The sequence below is a fragment of the Cloeon dipterum genome, chromosome X (genome assembly GCF_949628265.1).
Source record: "Cloeon dipterum chromosome X, ieCloDipt1.1, whole genome shotgun sequence".
Classification (NCBI taxonomy): Eukaryota; Metazoa; Arthropoda; class Insecta; order Ephemeroptera; family Baetidae; genus Cloeon; species Cloeon dipterum.
Genome location: NC_088790.1, coordinates 15,017,637 through 15,042,389, shown reverse-complemented (window position 1 = coordinate 15,042,389; position 24,753 = coordinate 15,017,637). Strand labels below are relative to the sequence as shown.

General features: G+C 36.8%; 2 protein-coding genes across 5 annotated transcripts; one reads left to right on the top strand and one right to left on the bottom strand.

Annotated features, from left to right (window-relative positions):
- Positions 1–259: 259 nt before the first annotated feature.
- Positions 260–4,121, top strand: Coq9 (ubiquinone biosynthesis protein COQ9, mitochondrial). The gene is made up of 6 exons (XM_065495622.1): positions 260–415; positions 486–746; positions 1,089–1,230; positions 1,553–1,736; positions 2,076–2,285; positions 2,340–4,121. Coding segments are annotated over exons 1-6 (846 nt in total). The 5' UTR covers positions 260–414; the 3' UTR covers positions 2,388–4,121.
- On the bottom strand, positions 2,940–24,240 carry LOC135947060 (hippocampus abundant transcript 1 protein). Of its 4 annotated transcripts, none has more exons than XM_065495618.1 (12): positions 17,866–18,244; positions 16,556–16,696; positions 10,663–10,758; positions 9,968–10,030; positions 9,672–9,914; positions 7,632–7,850; positions 7,464–7,577; positions 6,680–6,861; positions 5,972–6,254; positions 5,431–5,560; positions 5,291–5,377; positions 2,940–4,485 (listed from the first exon to the last, which is right to left on the bottom strand). In XM_065495618.1, the coding sequence occupies exons 1-11, from the start codon at positions 17,950–17,952 to the stop codon at positions 5,316–5,318; spliced, it is 1,620 nt and encodes a 539-aa protein (XP_065351690.1). In that variant the 5' UTR covers positions 17,953–18,244; the 3' UTR covers positions 2,940–4,485; positions 5,291–5,315. The 4 variants fall into 4 exon arrangements, with proteins under 4 accessions (XP_065351690.1, XP_065351691.1, XP_065351689.1 ...); XM_065495619.1 differs by having other exon boundaries at positions 5,294–5,377; XM_065495617.1 differs by lacking the exon at positions 5,291–5,377 and having other exon boundaries at positions 17,866–18,243.
- Positions 24,241–24,753: the final 513 nt, after the last annotated feature.

Sequence of the window (24,753 nt, the reverse complement as noted above, 5' to 3'; positions counted from 1 at the left end):
TTTATCTTGAAAGATATGTAAAGATTCATAATTTATTTTAACAGTCTCTCTCACAAAAATGTAGTGGATTTTATTATCATCTTAGTGTAGCAATGAAAATTTTCTCAAAGCTCGCAACACTGCTATTTCATTGTTGCGAATATTGCTGAACATTCTACAAAAATGATGAATTCTGTTAGGGTCAGTGAAGTTATCTTTCCATTTGAATTGTTAATGGTTGATTTTCCGGTTTCCCCATTTTTTCCCGGTTTTTTGTAATCAAAAAAGGGGCGTGGTTATTGTTACGTAACAGCAAGGACGACACACCCCCTTAGCTTATGTTTTTGTAGCTGTCGGTTTAACAGAGGAGGACAAGTAGAAAAATCGCTGTTTTCACTATTCCGAGGTTCGGTTCTTCTTTGGAAAATTGACAGGAGTGAGCTTTCGTCTTTTCTAAAATGCTGGAAATTTCTTTTGACACTAAGATAATTTTTCTTTTATTGCAGTGCTCGCGAGATACTTACCATTGCTCCAATGTTATGGAAATATCATGGGCAGAACGACCATCATCGCTCGGCCACTCCTCGCTTCAAATTTTTCTACAAACAGAACGACCAGCCAAGACGCAAATGCTTCGGCCCAAAGTGAAGGTCGTAGAGAGGAGCAGGACTCTTCATCCAAAGAAGATGACGTCAAGTTTAAAATATTCAATGCAGCTCTCCCTCTGGTGCACCAGTTAGGATGGACCAAAGAATGCCTGGAAGCTGGTAAATTTTACAATTATTACATAATAGTGTGGAATTTTAATTATTATTTAAGTGTTCATTTACTGCCTTGGCTCTTCCCAAAAATCTGAATTTTCCTGTCCTTGATTTTTAATTTAATTCACTGGCTTCTTTCAGTGTGTTGTTTATGTGAATTTTCGATTTAACTTGTGTTGCTTAGGTGGGTTCTTGACGGATTTACAAGAAATTACATAACAAAACAGTCTTGTCTTGTCCTATTCTGGTTTAAATTTTCTTGTCCTCCCAGAAATTCAGGAACAATCTGGAATTTCGATTTAAATCTAATAAATCTCTACTTCAAAATACACAGACAATTTCTTACAGGGGCAGAATCGATCGGCTTATCCAAGTCGAGCCACGGCATTTTCGAGCATGGCGGAACTTCGTTTGTGCATTTCTTCCACAGAAACTGCAATAAAGAGTTGAGGAAAATCGCCAAAGACGAACAGATAGAGTCTGCTAAAAGGTAAGAAGATGATCTTTTTCCAAGGTTTGCAACATTGTTGGTCTGGTTTCTTTTAACGACCGTAATTTGACATTTTTTAAATATTCTGGAGTGTTTTTGTGCAGTTTTGCTGTTGATTTTATTTTGCGGTCTCTCACATAGGATACAGGACGCTAAATTTAAATTTGAAGAGCTATGCTTCCTTAGGTTTTGTTGAAACAATTAATAATTCATACAAAGTAATTTATTTCTATATTTAAATTGGGGTTTCCTAATTTATATGCCTAATAATATCAGAAAAACTGTACTGACTTTTATATTAATGTTCCAACCACTTTTTCAGTGATGAACTAACCAAAGTACACCAGCTGCTGGAGCAAAGGCTGCAGATGATCTTGCCATACCTGCCCCAGTGGCCGCAAGCCATGGCCCTGATGGCACGTCCCCACAGTTCTTTAGATTCGTACAAACTGCTCTACGAGCTGGCCGATGACATTTGCTTCTTTGCTGGCGACCGATCTCTCAATGTAAATTATTTTTCGATTTTTTTTCTTAAAATATAAAATTTGCCAGTTGGGAAAATGTGTTAAATGTCGCCAACAGTAGGTAGCACCTTTAATTTACAATTTTCTTGTTCTTGGGCTCTAAATCCTGTTTCTCTGTATTCTAAACCTTAAAAAATATGGTCTTCAACACGTCAAATAAAATAATTTTAGCCTAAGAATATACAGTTGCAGGACGATTAGCAGATAATTGTAAATGATTGGTGGTGCCAACTGTGGAACTGTTTGAGGCTTCCATTACAGAGGAATTTACCAACTATAACCTAATTGCATTTGCTGAAGTGTTTGTTTCTTCTTGTTCAGGCTACTTGGTACACAAAAAGAGCAGCAGTCGCTGGGCTTTACATCACTGGGGAACTCAGTCTAGTCCAAGACAAAAGCGCAAACTGTGATGAGTCGTGGCGGATGCTTGCACGCAGGATAGATGACCTGAGGAAGGTTGAGGAGTTCGGTGGAAGCTGCAGTCGCCAGCAGGAAATCCTCAAGGACATCGCGCAGTCTTCACTCACATTGGTGAAAACATTCAATCGGTGTAAATTGAAACTGACCGAATTTTTGTGTGTCCAGATTCGTAATTTGACGGGCATGCAGTCTTACCAAAGGAACTCCAGATGAGATAAGGAATAGCGATAGAATTGTTGATAGCGATTAAAAAGGACTGAAAAGAATTAATTTTGGTCTTATTTTCTCAAGCTTGCATTCAATTAAATAACTAAAAAGTTAGAAATTGATTTAAAAAGTGAGTTTTTGTTCTATTTAGATGTAATTTGGTTATTAGACAAATATTGAAGACTCAAATGAATCCCTGGATCATTTTTTGGCATTACTAGAAATACTTGAAAATTCCCTTTAAAGTGAGTGTCGTGGGCTTTTGTAATTAACGTTGTATAAAACTAAATATATTCTGAAAGCTGTTGAAATTTCCTGTTTCAAAAATTTTTGTAACAATTTATTTGAGAATCAGGCTTGAAAATCCGAGATTTAAGTGGATCGGAAATTTCCCTGGGTGATATAATTGAACAAGATATTTAAACAAGTGTTTCAAGATTACCGCTAATTTCCCTTAATTCTGATTATTTTCGTTCCATTAAGCTTTTAATAATTTAATTCAATTTACCTACAACTCAAGTAGCTCCAGGTTATTGATATACTCAAGTAAAAGTCAAATTTATATGGTTGTTTCACTTCTTTATTGAAACAGAAGGACAATAACTCCCTAAATTACGTACTTCACATATTCCTTCATTTGAACCTTTCATTATAATTATAATTTTTCGCATCATATGGTGGTAAAAGATAATACAAACACAATCATACTCAAGCAAGCAATCTGGTCTCTTATTTTGATTGATAATTAAAGTGTTCATCTCGCGACGTGTAAACACAACATTTTCGGTAGGATGAGAAATATGCTAGTCACTTGATTTCGAACCAATACAGTTTGGTATTTAAGTTGTACAAAATCCTGCCGAGCCACTTGGCAAAGTTGTCATGGTGTGAAAATGGATTTCAACAGACGCACTCTCTGTCTCGAATCAAAACACGTGGTGGCTCAGTCACTCTTTTGAAACATTCAACACTAAAACAAAACTCGCGCCTAGCTCGGAATGGAAAACATTGTAATGACGGTGGTTATAATCCTGTTAGCAGACATCTTGCATCATCTATGAGATCAGGACTGAATTAATTAATTTACCCTGCTGGGCGCCTCTCTATTTTTGGTATGACACGCCTAAAGTACGGGGTTCAAATGACAATGGGCTTTTTTTAACGACTGCCACTAAATGAATAGCAACAGTTCTAAATGCATAGTAACACTAGTAGTTTCATCTTTTTTATCTTCACCTCGTTCAATATTACTTACACATCAGTTGGTAGGTTTCTATCAGCCATGAGTTCTCCAATGAGCTTTGTCGATTGGTTAAGCTTGGAAGGAGGAGCGGTTAAAATTTAATCTAATTTTCAAAGAGAAAAAAATCAAGTTCATGGCCACTTGGAAAATTTTCCAAAATAGAGCCGTGGATACTTTCACTTTTGGTTTGATAAATACCCCGGCATAACTTCCTAATTTAATGAAAAATTTAGTAATTTTTGTCTGCTTATTGATAAACAATCAATTCTTTCATGATCTCCACAAATAAAAAGCAATGATAGTTAGAAAAACTTTAACTGGTTGCTTGTATTAACATAAAAAAATACTTTCAAACTTGGAAGATACGCAGGGTTGCCTTGTAAGTACTGTAATTTGTTGAAATAGATTTTATCACTGTTTGATTTGAATTAAAAGAGCCTCACTCCAAGCTTCAATTCTCTTCGTTTAAAATTTGAACATCTTATTGCGTATTGCCGTCTTTTGAAAAATAATTGCAATCTTTTCTTTAACCGCCTTTCTCAGTAACGAGTAATATTTGTTAACAAGAATAAATATACCATCTCAACTACCATCGATATATTCATATTAATTTATGTATCTTAGCAGCGTTTAGTAGGGGGGAGGGAGATGACTGAACCGATTCTTCAGAGACACATACATGCATCAACAGTTGCGTAGAAAGAGTTAGAGAGATACAGCGAGTGAAATGGACAGGGGACTAGTTTTGAATTGTCTGCGGCGCGTCTTACAGAATATTTGCGTCTTCTACCAAGGGCGAGTGAGGTCCAGGTGCGTCATGCTTCTTCCTATCTACTTCGTATTGAATTTCCATCGACAAACCTGTGGAACACAATTTTCAAATTGTACGATTTGCAACAGAGACATGACAGAACATATAATGCTGACGTTCACATATTCTTTAACTCTCAAATTTAAGCAATGCATGGTTTGCAGTTTTGTCCATCTGGTGTTTTCCATGGGCGTTATTCTCAAAATAAGACAGAGAGAAAAGTCCGTTTTTCAAAAGCCAATATATAGATGATCATGGAATTTTTCCACAACCCTCAATACTTCTAAAAATATCAATAAGGGACATAATTTAAGGTCAGAGGGTAAATGTTTTAACAAATATGTAAAAAAAAATCCAAAAAAATTGGTTTTAAAAATTTTTAGCCATGAAAAGATATAATAGTGGTAAAAAAAATGTCCGTAAAATTTCAAACAGAAACAAAGTGTGAAATATTAATTTAAGTAATTAGGCATGAATCTAAAAATGAAATTTGTCCTTGCGAGAGGTGCAAAGTGGGTGAAAACGAAAGTTACTATAAGAATCTTGAATTAAATGCTCTAAATCAGGGTATTTTTTACTTTTAAATTTATCCAATTGATTATATTGTATGTCTTAGTTATATGCAAGATCTATTTAAAATTGAAAACATTTTACAGAAGCCAAGAATAAGTGATATTAATGATTTTAATTAATTAAAAAAATCTGCTTCAAATAATTCCAATTTTTTCCTAAAAAAATCATGGAAAGCGTTTGTTGTATCCACCCTGCTAAATTCACAAGATTGACGATCAAAGCCACAAAAATCCATGAACAAGTTTCACTTCACAGTTTTGCTACGAAAATATGCATATTTACCACCCTAAAATCGAGACTAATTAAATCATGCAATCGTCAGTGCTGCTGTGTCGCGCTCAGGAAGTTTGCTTTTTAAAACTGTTTCGCCTGCGAGAGTGTCTGAGTCAATTGGCTCTTTATGAACCAAGTTTAAAGCTCACCAGAATGTCTGCGAGATGAGGTTGGCCGCAAATTATTTCCCATTGAGTTTCCCTCTGGGATGAAGTAAGCAACAAGCAGGGCGCATACCACCAGGGCCGCACCGAAAACAAATGGAGGTCCAGGGAACGCCTGCAAAAAGGTTGGAATTCAAATTTAAAAAGTTTCAATATTCTCAAAAGAGGAACAAAATCTGCAGTTTTATGAGTAAAATTATAATTATGTATGTTATTAACTTTTGTTTTATGATTTTTTAAGGGGTTTCTATGGAAAATATGATTTGAGGTACAATTTTTAAATTTTTGTCTCACAATCAGCGCCATCCTGATTTTTCGGTACGTTGTCTGGGGATTACCCCCAAGGTCAGAAAATACTAAACCTTCAGATAATATTTCAAACCCTGGCGTCAGGGTAGACCTCAAACAATCGATAATAATAAATTCTCATTATAAAACAATTAATTTTTCCGCAAAACACGACATTAATGCTAAGAGTTACTAGCAATTAATATGAGTAGATAAGAAGGTAAAATAAATAACAAACCTGGTCTGCGTGACGCCAATGGACGTCAGGTGTGTGGCTTGAAACGTTGGCGCCTGGGATAGCGGGTGCCGGGGAGCTGACCTCGTTCAGGTCCACATGGAAGAGGTAAAAGATGACGCCGAACATGGCGGGGCCAAGGCCGTTGCAGAGGCCGCGCATGCCGGTCACCATGCCCTGCACCAGGCCCTGCTTGTCCGCGTCCGTGTGCATCGACACGAAGGCGCTGATTGCTGGGTATGTGATGCTCGAGATGGACGCCAGCAGTCCCGCCGCCCACATCATCCTTTAAAATTTCCAAATTTAAATCAGTAAAATAATAATAAGAAATTATTTTAAAAAGAGTGATCAATTGATCAGCATATTTTTTTTCCAAAATAACCAGCTGTTTTTCGGGTTTTGCAGTTTCTTTTAATAACCAGAAATAAAATTCCAGTTTTCTAAACAATAGAAAATTAAGAACATTTTCATAAAATTAAAAAAAAATTACAAAAAATGTCAAGAAATTGATTTTAGATTCATTATTAGCTGCGAAAAGTCAAAATCAAAGCTTGAGTATTCAATTCAATAGTTAAGTGGCGGAAAACTGACAGAAATTTGACTTAAAGTTCAGATTTTTAATAAAACTATTTGTAAATAATAATGTTTAAAATATATCAGGTATCATATAGAAATCTTCATCAATTTCACAAATTTACAAATTTTTCTCACCATGTTTGCGAGCCAAGGCCGTACCACAAGAGCTGAAGCATTTCAAGAAAGAGACCAGCCATGATGGTCTTCTTCGGGCCGAGCACCCTCATCAGGAAGCCAAGAATCAGCTGAGCGCACACTGAAAGGATGCCGATCACTGCGATGAAGATGGCTACCATCACCACGCTGAAGCCCATAACCTGCACAACGAAAATCAAACAAGAGGACATAAATACCTTTTATAACTTTTCTTTTACTGTAAAATATAAACAAGATTATAAATTTAATTTTTGCAAAATTGGTCATAGTTCAAAATCATTTTTGGACACAAAAATATTGGAAATTTATCCATCTTTCAGAAAATAGTCAGTTTTTATCTTTAATAGGCTTCAAATGCGCATATTAATTTGTAACTTGTCGATTTCTAACAGTTTGTTGTAAAATCATATGCACCAGTTTTGAGGGTTTTTTTAATTAATTAGTAAACTGTTGAATTTAAATTTATAGAAGCAAGCAAGAATCTTTTCGAAATTCTAGAATTATTTAAAATCCAATAAATGTACTAACTAAAAAACTAAATTTGGTCTCCCTTTAAATACTAAATTTTCATAGCAATTTTACACTCCTTTCCTTATAGAAAAGGGGGGTTAGTTTAAAAAAAAATGAAGACAGTTTCAAGCACGAATAAGATATGACATTTTATGGCCAGATGTTTGATTGTCTTCATTTAAACATTCAATAATTAATTTAGTCCTGATCATTTTTAGTACAAGATAAAAGAGAAAATAAAGGTCATACTTACTAATTTAAGATAAACGAAAATACACGAGTATTGTCCTGCTTCAGGCAAGTAGGAGAGGAATACTGTCACGCAGAGCATCAGGATGGTGGGATCTTTTCGCACCTTCTTCAGCGACTGCAAAGCAAAATTGATTAATTTTGAACCAAGAAGTAGTTGGTTGTCACTCACAGCAAAGGGGTCAGCCTGTTCCCATGAAATGGGAGCGCCCCATGACGACGGTCGGATCTTCTCAGGCAGCGACTCGGGCACGGCGACCAGGATGAAGAAGACGTCGAGAACTGCGATGGCCGTGGCCAGCGCCACCACTACCGCCTCGCCGTACATGTTCAGTAAGTATGCGCCCAGCGCAGGCGAGATCACCATGCTGGCTGCGAATGTGGCCGAAACCTGGTGGAAAATAATTGGCAAAATAATTGGTCGGCATGATACCAGGAAACTAGGGTTAAATTTGCATGGTTGTGACAAGATGGACACTGTCTCAAATTAAATTAAGCATTTGATGAGATGAATTTCAGAAAGCCAAAACACAAAAATTACGAGAAAAAATCACACTGTTGCTCTAGGAATTATAGACGCTTTACGAGCATAAAATCGTCACAGAATCATCATCATCATCATGCAATTTTGAACCATTTTGAACAGAAATAAAAATCATTGTAAGTTTCTGAAATTGCAAAGACCTTCTAAATTGGCTAATATTTGGATCGTGAAACAGCCTCGAAATAATTTAAAATTAACGAATTGCTAAAATACGTAATATAAAATTGAATTGAATTGAATATATTTCCCCCTTCAAAATTGTATTGATTGATAGCTAACCATCCTGAATTAATAAACGCGCAGAGTATAGCCATTAGTTTATTTAAATTTCATTAATCGATGATTTAAAAAATAATTATCATTCAAAATAGAGAAAAGATGTTTAAACTAAATTGCTGTTTTAAATTTTACTTTCACATCCAAGATTAAAATCTGAAGACAGGCAAAAATTGTTCTTCGAGATTTAAGCAATTTTTTTTTATTTCTTAATAAAACATAGAAAACAACAAATTTTTTAGTTTTAGTTTTGATAATTTTCAGAGCTGTGCGAAAACGACTCTATTGAAAACTAAGTTTTTCTCTCCAAACGAAGCTCTCTCAAGTTACATTTTATCACTGCGACTTTTAAAAAGCTGCAGCAGTGTGTTTGGCATTGAAAATGAGCTTCTTCAGACTCCCTTTCAAACCCACTCATTGTTCGAGAAATGATCAAAAGATCTTCCTGCACCATCATCACAAGCAAAATCGAGAGAAGGCAAAAATGGAGCGACTTTTATCTCGGCCACGACAACAATAAAATCCGTAGAACACGTGCGCAAAGCTACCACGCAGCGATTTTAAAATCCTACCATCGCAAGCTCGGAGGTCCACATTTTTTAACTTTTCATGACGTGAAACATGTGCCCTGGTGGATATTTATTGATTCGAGGATTTTGTGATTTATGGGGCCTTAAATGATCGAGGATTTTAAAAATTATACAGCTTTTGCTTAATTTAGACGGAATTTGGTTTGTAGAAAAAACTTGATCAAACAAATCGACCGGTGGGTCTTTATATATTCCTAGAAAAATTGGAATTTTCCTTCTAGTGTTTATCCTGGACTTCGTAATATTTTAATGATTTACCATAGAGCAAAATCTTGGCATAATAATTTTCTGAAAGCTGATGAAACTTCCTATTTTTTACTTTTTGGCTGGATATTTAGACTTTTCCAGGAAATAAAAATTAGAACAACGATAAGTAGAGTCTAAACAATAAGTATGATCATGATTGATTAAGATTGGAAACTGGCTTGAAAGTTTGATATTAATCAAAGCCTCATATGTGAAATCAAGTAAGGCTTTTTAATCTTTAGAGCTCAATAATATAACTAGCAATCTGCGTCGCATCAAAAAAATATCTGCTGGTTAAATTTTGTTGCTCGTTAAGTAGAACTTGATAAATATCAATGATTTCACCAAAAACGTGAAAAAAATAATGTTCCAGTACTTCACGTATTTTAATAATTTTCCAACCAACCATAATCATTTTAACACATTAAAAATTATGTATTTAATTTGACTAGTGTTTCATTTCTCTTATAGAATGAACAAAAACCAATTAAAAAACACCATATTCATCAGGAACAAAGGCTCTTTTTTAAATTAAAAATAGGGATGCACGACTCACTTGTCCATAGGCAAGGCAGCGGTCGCTCTCCTCGGTGACGTCAGCGACATAGGCGAAGACGACGGAGAAGGTGACGGCGAACACGCCCGAGATGGAGATCATGGCGAAGAACCACCACGTGTTGATGGTCATTAAGGGGATCGGCGAGCACGTGAAGAAGACGGTGATGAGCAGGAAAAACTTGCGCCCCCATACGTCTGACAATGCACCGATCAGAGGTGCGCTCATGAACGAGAGGAATCCCTACAACCGATTTGCGTCAGCTTTCTTTCTTTTCTTTTTCGTACTAGACTCACCTTGATGCCCATGATTAGACCGTTCATCAAGAAGGTGTGATCAGGAAATGTGTCATTTAGCACCTGTCCACAAAAATTGGGTTAGAAATTTTGCACTGATAAGTCTAATTAAATTCATAATTATTTAACTTCTGCTTTCTTCGTAAACGAATTTATACTATATGTAATTAACTCGGTATGCAGAGAAAAAATTAAATTTAAGATGAAACAAAAATTTTAATGGCATCTTTTGTGGCAATTTTTCGTTCCGACCTGATAGCAAAAATATCAACGATGGATTTTTTATTTATAATTCTTTCTATTCATTTTTTTATAAAATGTTTGATTTTGAATTTCAAAGTCCAGCCAATTCAGACGAATTTTATCTAATACGAAAAAGCCAATTTTTCAACCTTTTGCTTCACAGCAGTGTAAAAATAAAAAGGAAACACTTATTTGTTTATTAATTTTATCCATATATGTATATACATAACGATACAAAATCGAAAGAAAGAAACGTTAATGCCATTGAGAATATAATTTGAAATTTTATAAACATGAAAATTGTTAATTCAACTTTAAATATGAACTCATTTTATCTACTTTCATTTCTTTTAAACATGAAAACATTTTAAACAATCTTTAAAAATTGCAAAGATCAACTCTTTTGAGTAACAGATGTGTTGAATTTGTTTTCTTGAAGTATAGATACTCACAGCTATGATTGGTACAGTCAGAAGTCCCCAAGCGAAGAACTCAAGAAAAATAACGACGAGCGCGTGAAAAACACTCGGCTCTCCAATTCCAGACGACTGCAACAGAAAAGACACTTGATGTCAAAAGAGTAAGCGTGTTTTCGGTTCAGCGAGCAATTCAATAATCGATTTGGTGAAATTTGGGACAAGAAAAAGAAAGAGGGAAATGTAAAGCGGCTCGTTTTTTGGCACTTGTTCTGTATTATTTGTGAAATATTTATCGGTGTCACCACAAAGAGCAGAGGTAACAAAAGACGCCTAGGTGGGCAATCCATTCCAAGCCGCGCATCGTGAAAGGAAGAAGCCCTTTCTTTGTTCACCCTTTCCAAACACTTCTTTGAGGAGAAAAGAACATCAGACTCACATGGATATACCGCTAAGGTATTTTATATTTTTTCACTTTAAAAAAAAAGAATCGACTATTTGTTTGTATGATCAAAGTATTTCTGGATAAAAAGACCAACAGCATTTTTTAGGTTGGATATTTCAATTATAATAAAAACTTCTTGAACAAAAGGGATCTTGCTTCAGCAATAAAAACCAACAACTTGGCTGATCACTGACTTTTATCGATTTTACAGTTTTTAAGACAGTTTAGGCGGTTCTGTAAAATTAAAATTGCATGATCAATAGAGGTCCCTTGAGCTCAGAAAAAATATTCAAACGTCTAAATTTCAGTCTTTTCATAAAAATATCCCCGCTTTTCACGTCTTTCCTTAATTATCATCTGGACCGACCGAAAAACGAAAGGTATTTATATGCAAGTGTGTGTGGTTATTGATCGGCATGCCACCAGACCTGCCACTCAAGTGCCCAGCTGCAGAGTTATCTGATAACAACGGTGGCAGCGAGATTCGAACCCGCAATGTTGAAAAATTCAACGTGTCCCTCCGTCACTTTTGTCGACACATTGTTTGCTTCTCTGCAGAGCACAATACCGCAGCCAATCAGACAATCGATGCCAAATCAATACGGCGCTGGCCAGATTCGATCATTTCTGGGAAGCAACAGTGACATGCAACTTCTATGAAGCGTTTTCGTGCGCACGTTTAGCGGGCCAAAATAATGACTAATGATTATGAAAGGAGTTACTTTATGTTTGAGGGAATTTTCAATGATATTATGGTAGTAAATATGAAATTGCATCTTATTCAAAAAGGACCGTAAACTCCAAGAGTAAAAAATTTGTACAGAATGAAAATAAAGAAAACTAACATATTCAATTATTTAAAATAGTTCTGTTTTGTTTGCATTTTAGCTTAAATATAATTTATTCATATTTAAGGGCTCTTCCACGAGAGTTTGGACATTTTTTAAATCTTCATATGAGCACACCATCCTCATTTTTTTGTATTTTGTTCGGCTGGTGTAGCTTCACTGGCGGCTGTGGGCTGCGTATTAGTTCGAAAAATATCTTACCTGATCTACTGAAGCAAAATTGATAAAACTTGTAAGCAACAAAATCATGTTCCACGCATTGACAAAGAAAAGGTTTTATGAAATAATAAAAAAATTCATTTTAATTTGGACAAGATAAAGATACACCTGACCATAAAAGCAATAATTCTATCGGGAGTAGGCCTCTAAACTGCATCAATTTGCGCACGGTAAAGGGTTAATTTGGACGCGATGAAGAGACGTCAGTTCAAGTGGGCCAACGAGATCATGATTGGCCTGTTTGCCGCAATAAAAGCGAGTGCCAAAATGTGTCTGCGCGGCCCACTTGATGAATATTGATGTAGCGATGCATCGTGCCGAGATGAGAGATGAGCGGCCGCGTGATTATGCTTTTGGCTTGGCACAAGCACGTGGCCAATTAGCGTGTTGATCCGCGTAAACATGGTTATTAGCATCACTTGTACAAATCCACAGTAACCACGATCTCATTTTGCCAAAAAAAAAAAAAAAAAAATATATATTGGAACAACAGACACAGACACCTGGACGTAATTTCATTAAAGGTATAGCATAAATTTAAAAGGGGATGTGCGCACTTCAAGATTCATAAAAATAATTTTAACCTCAACCTAAAACATTTTCTGAAAATTGGGAGGGCCAATTTTTTCCAAGGTTGCCTCTTCAATTTCCGAGAAAATCGGACCTAAAGTTCGCATGCTAATCAAGCGACGAGCTATGTCTCCATATTGAAAATCATTATATCGTCAGGAGGAAAAAATTCACACAACGTTGCATAGATCGAAACGAGAGGTATATCAAGCGAAAATTTACGGACAAACCATGTTTATATTTTCGATAAATTTGGCCAATTCTTAAATTTTACTTGGTTTCTGATTTGATTATTAAACCGTAACAATTTAATCAAATGCTAATTGTAGTCAACAATTCTAACATTCATATAATCAGAATTCAATTGATGCCCTTCATAACCCACCTCGAACAGAAATTATTTCATGGCACAAGCCTTTGTGACGATTTTTAGTATTTAATATAGAACAGATATATTTGAGTTATTTAAAAGCTAAACGAAAGCATTTTTGCAGAAATTAATATTAGCAGTACCCTGTGAAATTGCGAATTTTCCCGTTACGATAACGAGCACTCTTTAGAACACAAGCGAAATGTTTCGTTAAGCTGCAAGATAACATTGAGGAAAAATTGTCATGAGTAGAGAGCGAACACTTCTTGGCAGCTAAAATACACCAAAGTCATTTACTGACGAATGCACGATTAAACTTGCGATAAACTCGAATATATAGGCGCGCAGCAGATGGATTGACAGGATGTTAGCAGTTTTCCGCCTGCGTTTAGGTTTCAGGCAGGTTTCAAATAGCAATATCTACAAACAGAAACAATAACTCCGGACGATTACATAACATTGCTGTGTGAACTCTCGTACATTCTTTTTCCATAAGATATTGTTCTGGCAAAACATCATTTAAAAATAGATCAAGTGTTGAGCTCTATCCAAGTTGAGATGTAAAAAAAAATGTCTAAAATCCTGAAACTTCTAACTTACAAAAAATGCAGAAAATTTAAAATAAATGTGATTGTGGTTATAACAATTAGTCTGCGGTTTCCCGGTTTGTTTTCGAGCCACACCGATCGAAACAGGCGTTGCGGCGTTGGACGAACGTGCTAATCTGGCAGATCTGAATGGACCAGCATTTGCAGGCAAAAGTGGGGAAAAGGACAGACCAACATCAATCACGGCTTGGCTCGAAAGCGGACAGCCAGACTGCGGCAACGGTTTAACCAACTATAAATAAGTTCAAGGTAGACATTTCGAGTCCCTTTCAAAAGAAGCCCCAATTCACTGCTCTCTTTGTTCCTTGTCATGATAATTATTTTTTCCACATTTTGTATCTACTTTCAGAGTATGACTGCTAGTTTCCAACCTTTTACTTTTCGTGTGGACCCTGATTCCAGGGTTCTCCCCGGCAAGGTGAGCCTGGTGAAAGGTTACAAGCGGATTTAGGATTCGCACCTGCTGCCCCGGCACTGAGCACGCGTGGGGCTGCTTACATAATAAAAGCCATTATCTAAAAATAAATCAGCGTCGTTTGTGAGCACGACCGCACCACACACATGGAGCCGGCAAACTCACTTGCCTGCCCCCCATTTGCATAATCGCCCTCGTTGGGCGCAAAACTCGCACAAGTTAATAATTAATATACAGCCGCAGTCAGCATGAGAAGTCGACAATTCACGGAATTTCAACTTTTTCTAAAGTCATCTTTAAATAAAATTCTGTTTCAGGTAAACTTTCAAAAGTTTAATTCCATTTCACCAGCAGATAACCGTTTCAAAATTTTTTTTCACATTTTGTTTTCAATTTTTATAATGCATTCCTACAGAACTAGCAATATTAATTTATTCTAAAATTAAATAAAGCATACCGACTTTTGTGAGTTTTAAGAATGTCGTGTTTTAATTTTCAGCAAAATCATGAATTTCATAATGTTTTAGAGGCCCACAGTGACCTTAATGCAATAAACGGTTTTCTGATATTTTTACTGGTTGATTCATTTTGTTAAAATTGATCGAAAATTAAAAATCTAAAATTTCCAAATTTTTAGTTACCTCCGTAACTTGAAAACAATGAACTATATACATCTAAAATTTTTGTCCATTGGTTAATGTTTAAAACATAAAAGTTTACACGTTTAATGAAAAAAGGTTTTGAATTTGGAAGGCATGCGGAGTTTTCAAGTAAAATCCCTTTATATTGAAAATTAAACCAAAGAAAATTTTCTGATTTTTTTAACAATATCTTTTTGGTTTTATTCTATCCTCTCGCGGTAAAATATATAACACATTATTTATCTTATTTATGATCTGCATGACACTATTTGGGCTTGAGGCTTTGTTTGAAGTCTGCGTGCGAGGAAATTACTCCAATTCGCACGAGCAATTCTGAGTCTTATCGCAGCGAACAGTGACACGCACTCTCAGCTCGGCGGCAAGTGAGTGCATTTTACATTACATCACTCACGGGCGGCATTTAGTGTTCCAATTTGCGTCTCTTAAAGCGAAGAAGAGTGGCCAAATAGCAGCTAAATTCGCGAGGTGCTAACGACACACGGACCGCCTGCAGATCGCTTTCAGCACCGAGTGGCGGAATTACAGTAATTTCGGAGTAAATGGCTGAGGACCTCCGCATTGGGATCGATCAACTGAATTTCGAGGCCACCGCTATCCCCATGGATTTCCTTCGAAATATGAGCGGATCGTGCCGCACGTACCAAGCTCCCTTGAACATCAATATATTTTTGCACGCGTAACAGGATTTTTGGCTTCAATACTGATTGCAGGGTCTGTTGCATTTCGCCATTGTTTATCATCCTTTGAGCGATTTGCACGGAGATTGAACATTGTTGATAATTCTGTAAATAAATTTATTCGCGCATTTACACACTAATTTATTAGTTAGTTGGATAGTCGATTTTAAGACACAATTTTGACTAAATTGTAAATAGTCTTGTTGAGCTACATAGTCAGTTGTTGGGGCGGTAAAGTTGTAGTAAAATATTTTAGACTGTAAGATTCGTGATTTTTTGTTTAAAAAATCGACTTATTTTGGGTATGATACCGACTGAATTGGATCTTAACCCGAATAAAATACGTCTGATTGGAGCCAAAACACGTATAAACAGCATTTTTTGTAAAAAGTTATTTTTAAATTTTATAAGCTTGTTTTTTTCTAGCAAAATTTAGATGGTCAGATATTTGTTTTAAATTATGAAATCAAAACGGTTTAAATTCTACAAATGTTGGAAATATTCTCTCGCTTTATTTTGTGCTCCGTCGGTTAGCGAGTTCAGTGCTCTCGTTCAGGTATTCGTTTCTACAGTGTTACGGCCGAGTTTGGGACGCAGTTGCTACCATGAAGTGAAATAAGCACGGCATCAATGCATCCTTGGGGAATGTTTCTTTCTTCAACCGAACATCTACAAGGATCCGACGTTTGATACCTCGTTCCCACCATACTTTAAGACACAAAAAAGCTGTGTGTAAAGAGTCTTCCTAGCGATTTAATTAAATAAATTGAACAAAAATTGGCTGTCTCACTGGAGTCATAAGAAATGCGATATTTTTTTTAAATATCAATTATATTTCGACACGCAAACTAAGCTTTGGAATTCAAGAGTGAAACACAACGCGGCCATATCATTTTTACCTCTAATACTGTGGGAATTTGCACACCAGGAATAAAATTTGACACTGCGGTGGGACAAATTCGGCGAAGAAAACATAGAAGCCCGCATTTTTGCGCTTTCGCCCGCAGCTGCGAGTCAGAGGTTGCACGTGCGTGATTATTTTGTCATTTTGCCCTTGTCAGTCGCGAGACAAGGGCTGTTTTTCCGGGGGTTGGCGACGCAATAGGCATAATTACCTGGAACATGTTTGCGTAATTCGAATAAGGCGTTTGGATCTCACTAGCGTCGTTGCCGAAGACCTTGTTGTTGCACTCGAGGTGCACCGTCGCCGTTTCGACGGTTGACGAGTCCACGTTGCAAAGGCCACATTCTTCACCCTTTTGTTTTAACACAAAAAGTCAGATTCATGCCGGAATAAAAGCTTAACCATTTTGACCCACGTTTTGCTATAGCAACTCGTTGCATAAAAATGTATTTTTGTCAATTCATTAGATTGCTGCTTTCAACTTCTCTAAATTAAAAAAATGGTTTTAAGGGACAGTTTTTACGAAAAATTTCAAGGTTTTGTTGAGCTACAAGTAAGTCAGTTTTAGGGTAGCACAGAGTTGGAGCAGAAAGAGCTTTTATGGACCTTAAAATTTACTTTAGTCTGAATTTTAAATCAAATTTCATCGTGAAAATCACCATGAGGTGAAAATCACCTGAAAGCATCCTGTTATGAGAACAAAAATAAATGCAATTTTAAGTTAATCCCGTAAATCGTGATACTTTGGTAAGAAAATCGACCACTAAAGATGGGTAAATAAACGTCCAAATTGGCTCCAAAACCGATTTAAAACTGTCTGAATGAAGCCCAAAACCGACAAAAAATCAGAAAACACATTTAAAACTTTCCAAGCCTGAGATATTTATTCATCAACCAGCCTTTTATTTGCCGCATATGCGAAATCTGGTCGTTGGGAAGTGACGTCAGCACTGAATATTATCCGCGGTCGCAGGAAAAATGTAATGCAACGCAGACGCCCAGAAGTAAAATGTATATTCGCTGGCGACCAAATTTAGAGATTAGCGGAATTCGATCGAACTTGAGCGCGTCATTATCATGCTTCTCTTATTTGTCATTAGGGGCGTGCGTAGGTAAACAATAATTTTGACAGAACACGATCGATCGCTAAAACCCGGCTACGCTTTTCATATTCAATCTGATAAACTAAACTCTATTTCTTTTACCACCGTGCGACAAAAAATAAACGAATTTAACTGATTGATCCTTTAATTTTAATAAAGTTAAAAATTACAAGGGGTTAAATATAACCAAGTCAATGAAAATTGTAAATAAACGACTAGACCGGTATTCAACATATTAAATTTTGTATAATAAACTGTAGAAAAATCGAGATAAGATAAATGTCTACCTAAGGAGTGGATTAAAAAAGTGATTTAAAGAATTTTTGGTGCTTCGTGGAAAACGGTACTTCTTAGTTTCGTGTTGGTTCGTGAGAGCAAAACGCAGGTCAAAGGGTCAGGGTGGCGTGGCGTGGCTTGCCTTGAAGGAGGCATCAGCAGTCAGGTCCGATGTCGCGCCCAGGGTCTCCTGTGACGCTAGGGCCGCCCTTTTGCTGCCCTCCTCCATGATAAGATCACAACAATTGTAAGGCACTGCCGCGCGCGTTTCAATAAAGTGATTGTCCGGAACAAACTGAGTTTTCAAGTTAATTCGATCAGGACGCACCAAGCAACATGTTTTGTCCACAACGACGAAACAAAAAGGTCAGGCGGCACTGTTGCGATTGATTTTGGGTGCGCGGGCCATCATGGGGCCGCCGGCCCCTTGAATCTGGGCCTCGTCGGGCCACGTTCGTCCGCACTCGACGCACCAAACACCTGCACTCAAGCCGAAATCTCGGCTGCCACTCTGCTCTGGCTGGCGGAGCGCAGGCGGCCGAGCCTGCGGACCGGCGGCCGCGCCGACAGCGCCGCTCCACGCCCGAAACCCCAATCTTTCCCTCCAACCAACCTGCCTGTGCCCAAGGGAAGTGCGACAGATACCACGTACGACGTACGCGAGGAAATCAATTCAATTCGTGCAGAAATTAAAACGAGTTTGAAATTTTTGCAAAAGAAAAAGGGGCTTATTAAATATGAAATTCATTGAAATTTGTGTTTTCCATTCAAGGCCCACTGAGGTGAATATATTTCGATGTTGGAATATATTTTTTGAGAGAAATCTACTTGATGGCATCAAATTATTGGCGATTACCGACAGTTGAATGCAAACAAGCGCATTTTCTAACTTCAAAATGCCGGCAAATGTTCACCTCACAATCAGTGGGACTTAAACAATAATCAAAATCCATGAAATAAAAATTCCAAGCCAAAACGAAGCTGATGTCTAGTAGCAATAAAAACAGTATTTTACCTCAGTTGGCAGAGCTTTCAGGTAAATTGTATAATTATTGTTAATAGTTTGTGATGCCATAAATTTTTCGTGGAAAAATATCTTTCCCTTTTCATTATTTTGAAGGTCAAATCCATTTGAATAATTTGTTAACTACTTCCGTTTCGGTGAAGCAAAAAGTTGTTTGTGCAGTGAATTTGCAAAAATGGTTGAAGTAGTTATGCGTTTCAAGTATATTGGATAATTTTCATTTAACAGTTTAATTCAGACGAATTGTAAAGAAGTTTCAGTTTTTAGTCGGAAACCTGTCAAAACTTAGCAGTATTTATGAGACAAAAATTTTAACTTATACTTCAACATGGTAGCTCCAAACAATGACTTACGTTCTCAAAGAGTGCTAAAAATTGTATGGTCATTGGTCATTGACATACATCAAACACTAGCTAATTCATTAATTATACCAAAAATGTGCCCACATAACAAGGGAAAAATTTTAATCCCGTCAAAAATTAAAACATTTGAAAATTGGATGCCATCCCAAATACCATCCGATAGAGATGTAAAATTAACGATGTTTAATGTATTGCAAATCTTACTTTCAATTAATTTTTTTGGTACACCGTTGCAGGCGAGATTTGTGAACTGCCCTGGGATTGAGCAGTGGCGACGGTCGGAATGCGTCGTCTTGCCCACACAACACGGGGGTGGCTGGCAGGCAGCGCTCCCTCTCTCTCGCTTTCTCCCCCCGCTGGCGCCCAACCACCCCTCGGGCTCTCGATAATGGACCACTAGCACTAGCAAGCATCTCAATGCGCGTTCCGACAAAATCAGGTCGCGTGCCAGTACCATTTTTCCCCCGCGTTCCAATTTCACGCGACTTGGCAGATTTCGGCTGCCAACTTTCCATCACAATCAAGCATAAGTTGGGGGAAAAGGGGATGACACTAGCAGATTTTGATAATAGTTTTTGCGGATTTATGACGCAAAAACTATTTTTTTACTTTTTACGATATCAAAAGGAAGGGCAATAAGATAAAAAAAATATCTAGTGGTTTTCTCCGGATATTTTCACGGGGTTTTTCCTCAGCTGTTTTAGATATTTAAAAAACCTTGGTTAAATAAAGAAAAGTTGTCACTACCAAAAATATAAAGGGAACGAAACTCTTTAATTGAAATTTAGATTCCAACATGAGAAGTACAAAAACTAAATAAAAGACAAAAATTAAAGAAAGGAAAATCGTTCCAGAATATTTTAAACTGTTGTTTATTTGCGAAGGATCTTTTTAAAAATATCAATCAATCACCCTTGAGACATCAATGGCGTTCTGAGATGTATATCGTTTTTTTTTTAACTTTAAGGCCCTATTTTTTTAATTGTTAAACATTTTAAGACAGTAGCTGATCAAGACAATTTTTAATAGTTAGTTTTTTTAAGTTAAACCACCATAAATTTATCAATAATGAAATAGGAATAAAATTCAATATTGCAGTTGTCAACTATTTCCATTTTCTCTGCCCTTCTTCCGACGTTGACTAAATTTTTTGTTAATCCAAATTAAATTTGACCTTTGAAGAACAATTTAGTAACCTTTCTTGGTAATTTTAAATTGAATTTCAACTAGGAATATAATTAATCCAAGCTTTCTGAGCTTTGCTTTCTGTTGTGGGCAAGCTTGTGGTTGTTGCTGAGGACTGAAGGGCTTTCGACGTAGTTGACCTGCTTGTGCCCGGTGCCTGACCAGCTGCGAGAAGAGCCCGCCATTATTCGTTCGCACCCGCAAGGCACGAGAGCTCTTCTATTTTTCAGTTGCGGCCGGGGGTTGCAATGCAAGCCGGCTGGCTGCAAAATTAATGTTTTGTTTGCCTTCTCCTTTTCGCGTCCGCAGCCTGAATTATGAATTGCGCACGCGGCCTTTGTTGTCAATCACGCGCGCCTGCCACCCACCACAGCGTCGGGTACATCGCAAACCGCCCCCGGACCCAAGGTGGCCTAACTGAAAAGTTGTCTTTCAAGGTCCGACATGCCGGAAAATAATTGCGCTTATCTGCTTTCCCACTGACGCACGTGACGCAAAGACGAGATAATTGCTCACCGGACGACTTAAAAGCTGAATATTTTGTGATTAACCAATTTTTTGGTTTTAATACTGAACTAACTGAACCCGACTGGCACAGGCTCACGAGGTTACCATTCTAGTTGAGATTTGCAAAAAAAATTTTGCGGTGTTTTTAGTTAGCAATACTTTTCCAAATATTAAGATAATAAAAAGATTGCTATTATGTATACGGACGATATTGTTCTTCATACCGAAAATTTACTCGTATTCCAAGATCTCATTTGTGATATTATAACATATTAAGGTAAAATGTCTCTCTATTTAAATTGGGACAAATGTCAGATTATAAAATTTAGAAACAAAGGTAGATATAGTAAAATTAATAAATCTAGGGAATTTAAAAATAATTTAAAATTTCCTCTTCAGTCAACTATCTAGGCGTAACTTTTGAAGCATCTGGCACTTGTTTTAGTCAACACATTGATCGAAGAGTTAAGGCCTCCATTTTTGCAACATGTAAAATCAAAAATCTGTGTAAGTCCTCTATTGATACGGCCACAAAGTTATTTAATTTAGCAATCTCGCCCATTGCATCCTATGGTATTGAAGCAGTCTGGTCACATTATTTAAATTTAAATGATTACAATAAATTAGAAAGTGCTAAATCAAGATTCTTCAAAAAGGCACTGGGCGTTGATAAACGAATGCGTTCCAGATTGGTTTATGAACTTGTAAATTTATATAGGAAGAGATGTCGATGAGAATCACGGCATGCTTTAAGGAGTTGGAAATAAATACCAGCATTTATGCACTTGCTCGGTTTCCCCAAAGTTATTTTTTGTCTTCACGCAACTCTAATGACTATGACAAACGAGATTATTTGAGACTCACATATTTTTCAAATAATATAATTATGAATTACATTGAATTTCATAGCAAAGATAACGTCATGTCAAATATACGTTCAGGAAATCGGAAGGTTTAATGTTGAAACGAAGCAAATTTCAGCAGTTTCAATTTCTTCAAAATATCAGTGCTGGAAAGTTGAAACCTTCAACAATTAGCACCAAAGTCTCAATTAATAACAATATGTTGGGAATCATTTAAAATGTTACAGAGGGGAGATTATGTAACATCTGAGACTCTCTAGAAAATATCTATAGTAAAAAAGCTTTTGTTTTCTTTTCAATAAATTGTATACTATGCGAAGAGGACTGTATTTTATTTACATTGTACTGTCCATTGAATTTCCCAATTTAATATGATTTCATTTCAACATTTTTAATTACATTGAGATATATCATGCCATCCAGCATGCAATTAATGTACCCTGATTTGAATTTTTTCAAGAAGTGCCAGGGAGGTGTAATAGACTTTGACGCGCGCGCTCGCATCATCGAAGGCCGGCAGCTGCGAAACGACGCCAATAGTCAGCACCCACGGCTGCAGCCACCGTCTGTGCAAAGCGTGTTCGGCCAACGAGCATTTTCCTTCAGGTTGGCGAAACCGTGGAACGACCTGCCACCTGAACTTAAGAACTGCGCCCGAGTTTACCCCCCTGTGCAAAAGCATCTGTGGCATTTATTTATAGTGATCAGTGATTTTAGTATGTGTCATTATTTGCAGCTCAGTACTGTGAGAGATTACATCGTAATTAATCGTTTTTGCAATATTTTGCAAGAAGTGTATTCCCTTTCTTCCTGTATTTTTCCTTTAATGGTTGACATGCAAAAATAAACAAGTAGTGTAATAATATAAAAATATGAATTTTAAAAAATCCGTTAGAGTCGCTGAATTATCGACTGGCTGGTAAAATTACAAATTTAATGACTCGTTAATGGTTCGATATATTGTGTTCGGCTTTTCTGAAAATGAGCTGACTTCCAGGTTATGTAGTTTGATTATGGTCGCTGGAAAAAAACAGATTTTCAATCACCAATAACTTGTCGGCAGTTAAAATACTAGTTTGGTAAGCACTAACTTTGATCTGTTTTGCAACTGTGTAACGCGCGTTTATGGGAAAACACCAGGGAAAAAGGTCAAAAGGGGTAAAAAGGGTTAAAAAGTGGTTCAGTCTATTGGTTGCATTTTAATTTGAAACAAAACAACAAAACGCTACATACCTTTTCTTTTCCTATCTACAACCACTTCCGTCCCCTCAATTGTTTCGCGACAAAGGAAAAAGCAGTTGAGTGAATAAATTGGTCTTGTGTAATAATCACGAGTTACAAGTTGGTGCAGCTATTTTGGACTTGCGGTATCCATAAAAAAACCCACCCTCTCCCCACTTCTTGGAATTTTATTTATTAAACGATTTTGATTCTACATAATATTTATTTCATGAGTAAAGTTGTGCATAACATGACACTGGAAGTTTTGTCAAAATTTGTATTGATCAAAAGGTATAGAGTTAATCTGATATTCTAGGGAGCAAAATATTGTTAATGTTTAAATAATTATTCCATTTCTTATTCCATAGAAAAGTATTTTTCATTATTTGTTCTATAGACCAAACAAGTTTCTGTCTGGTTGTTAAAAATCTTGAAAATTCCTCATATCTTTTTTCTAACATTCGCACAATCTTACATCGTATTTCATTTGGCCGTGTTATCTTCCTTTTGATGGGCGTTATAAGTGATTCAAATGAATTTGAGACTAATTGAGTCAGCCTTGATTGATTAAAGCAATATTTTAAGATAACGAAAATGTGCGTAAAACCTTCCCAACATGACGTTACACATTTTACGTTGTATTAAATTTGAGCTTGGAACATTTTTAGTTTCAGTGTTGTGTCGTGGTAATTTATTTCCTACAGAGATAAAAATTATCTTTACTCGACCTTTCCTTTTTGCAGTGAACTATGGAGTCCATTGTTCGTAATGTAATCAGTGTGCAAAAAGGGGCGGCTATCAGTATGCAGCCGGCCAGGTCAGGGTGGATAAGGGGCCTCGCTTCTGGCTTTAACCTCGACCGTCCTTAGAAATGAACGTGTGTGCTTGAGTGGAGCCCACATCAACAAACAACACGATAAAAATTATTTTCACTGGCTGCCCGGTGAGCGAGCGGATGTGGAAATGCTGAGGGCAGGTGCAATTTGTCCACGCTCAACAGGAGTTGGAAACCCGGTTAATACCAAGACTTTTTTAAAATTTGAAAATATGAGAACATGAGTGTCTGCCAAAGGGGCGAGCCCAGCAAAAATTGTCAAAAAGACTCAAGTTTTTGGTTTTAATTCTGAACTCACCGTGACCACGCCATCTTTGACGCTCTTCCTGTTCCTTATGATCATCCCGGCGACTTTCTTGGACACCTTACTTGGCATTTTCACGCGTATAAACGGGGAAAGAAAGGGCTACATAATCGTCGGCGACGGCAACCATCCTCAGTGACAGTCGATACAGTTGTTAGTCCACCGCCATGTTTAGCCTGCCTGCCTGGTTGCCTACAAATCCAAAATCCTCTTTGAACTTTCGAGCGAGCAACCGAGCACTATGACGAGTAGGCTGCAGCCAATCACCGCAACGAATTTTGTAAAGGGGGTGTATAGTGTCACTCGGTCCAACAAAGCGCGGGAAATAAATTTCGCTATTGCCCGCAAAGTGCGTTGCTCTTTTTGTTCATTGGATTCGCTGTGATAAAAAGAGAAAACGTTTCACTTGTGATTCAAGCATATTATTATCATTTAAATTAAATTGAAAGCTCAAGATGAGTAAATAACGTCTTAATTAAGAAACTCCAGAAATTTAAATTAGTGAAATTAATGAAACCTAAGACCGTATTTTTATCGCAAAAAAATCTAGAAACACCGATCTTCTTTATTTACTGCATTTTATCCTTATTTCCACTAATTTCCCTATTTTATATCAATTTTTATCATACAAAGATAAAATCAGACAGGAAAATTATTAAACTATGCTGTCCGCGTGCCTGGCAGCCATTGAATAAAAAAATTAAAGCGATAAAGAGTTTAGAATTAAGT

Excerpts from the sequence above, each read along its gene's own strand:
- LOC135947060 (XM_065495617.1), bottom strand. The coding sequence starts at position 17,952 with ATGGAGGAGGGCAGCAAAAGGGCGGCCCTAGCGTCACAGGAGACCCTG. Across the intron at positions 10,031-10,662 it reads TGACTGTACCAATCATAGCT|GTGCTAAATGACACATTTCC; the intron begins GTGAGTATCTAT and ends TTTTGTGGACAG. Across the intron at positions 5,561-5,971 it reads ATTGGCGTCACGCAGACCAG|GCGTTCCCTGGACCTCCATT; the intron begins GTTTGTTATTTA and ends ACCTTTTTGCAG.
- Coq9 (XM_065495622.1), top strand. Across the intron at positions 1,231-1,552 it reads CAGATAGAGTCTGCTAAAAG|TGATGAACTAACCAAAGTAC; the intron begins GTAAGAAGATGA and ends CCACTTTTTCAG. Across the intron at positions 2,286-2,339 it reads CGCAGTCTTCACTCACATTG|ATTCGTAATTTGACGGGCAT; the intron begins GTGAAAACATTC and ends TTGTGTGTCCAG.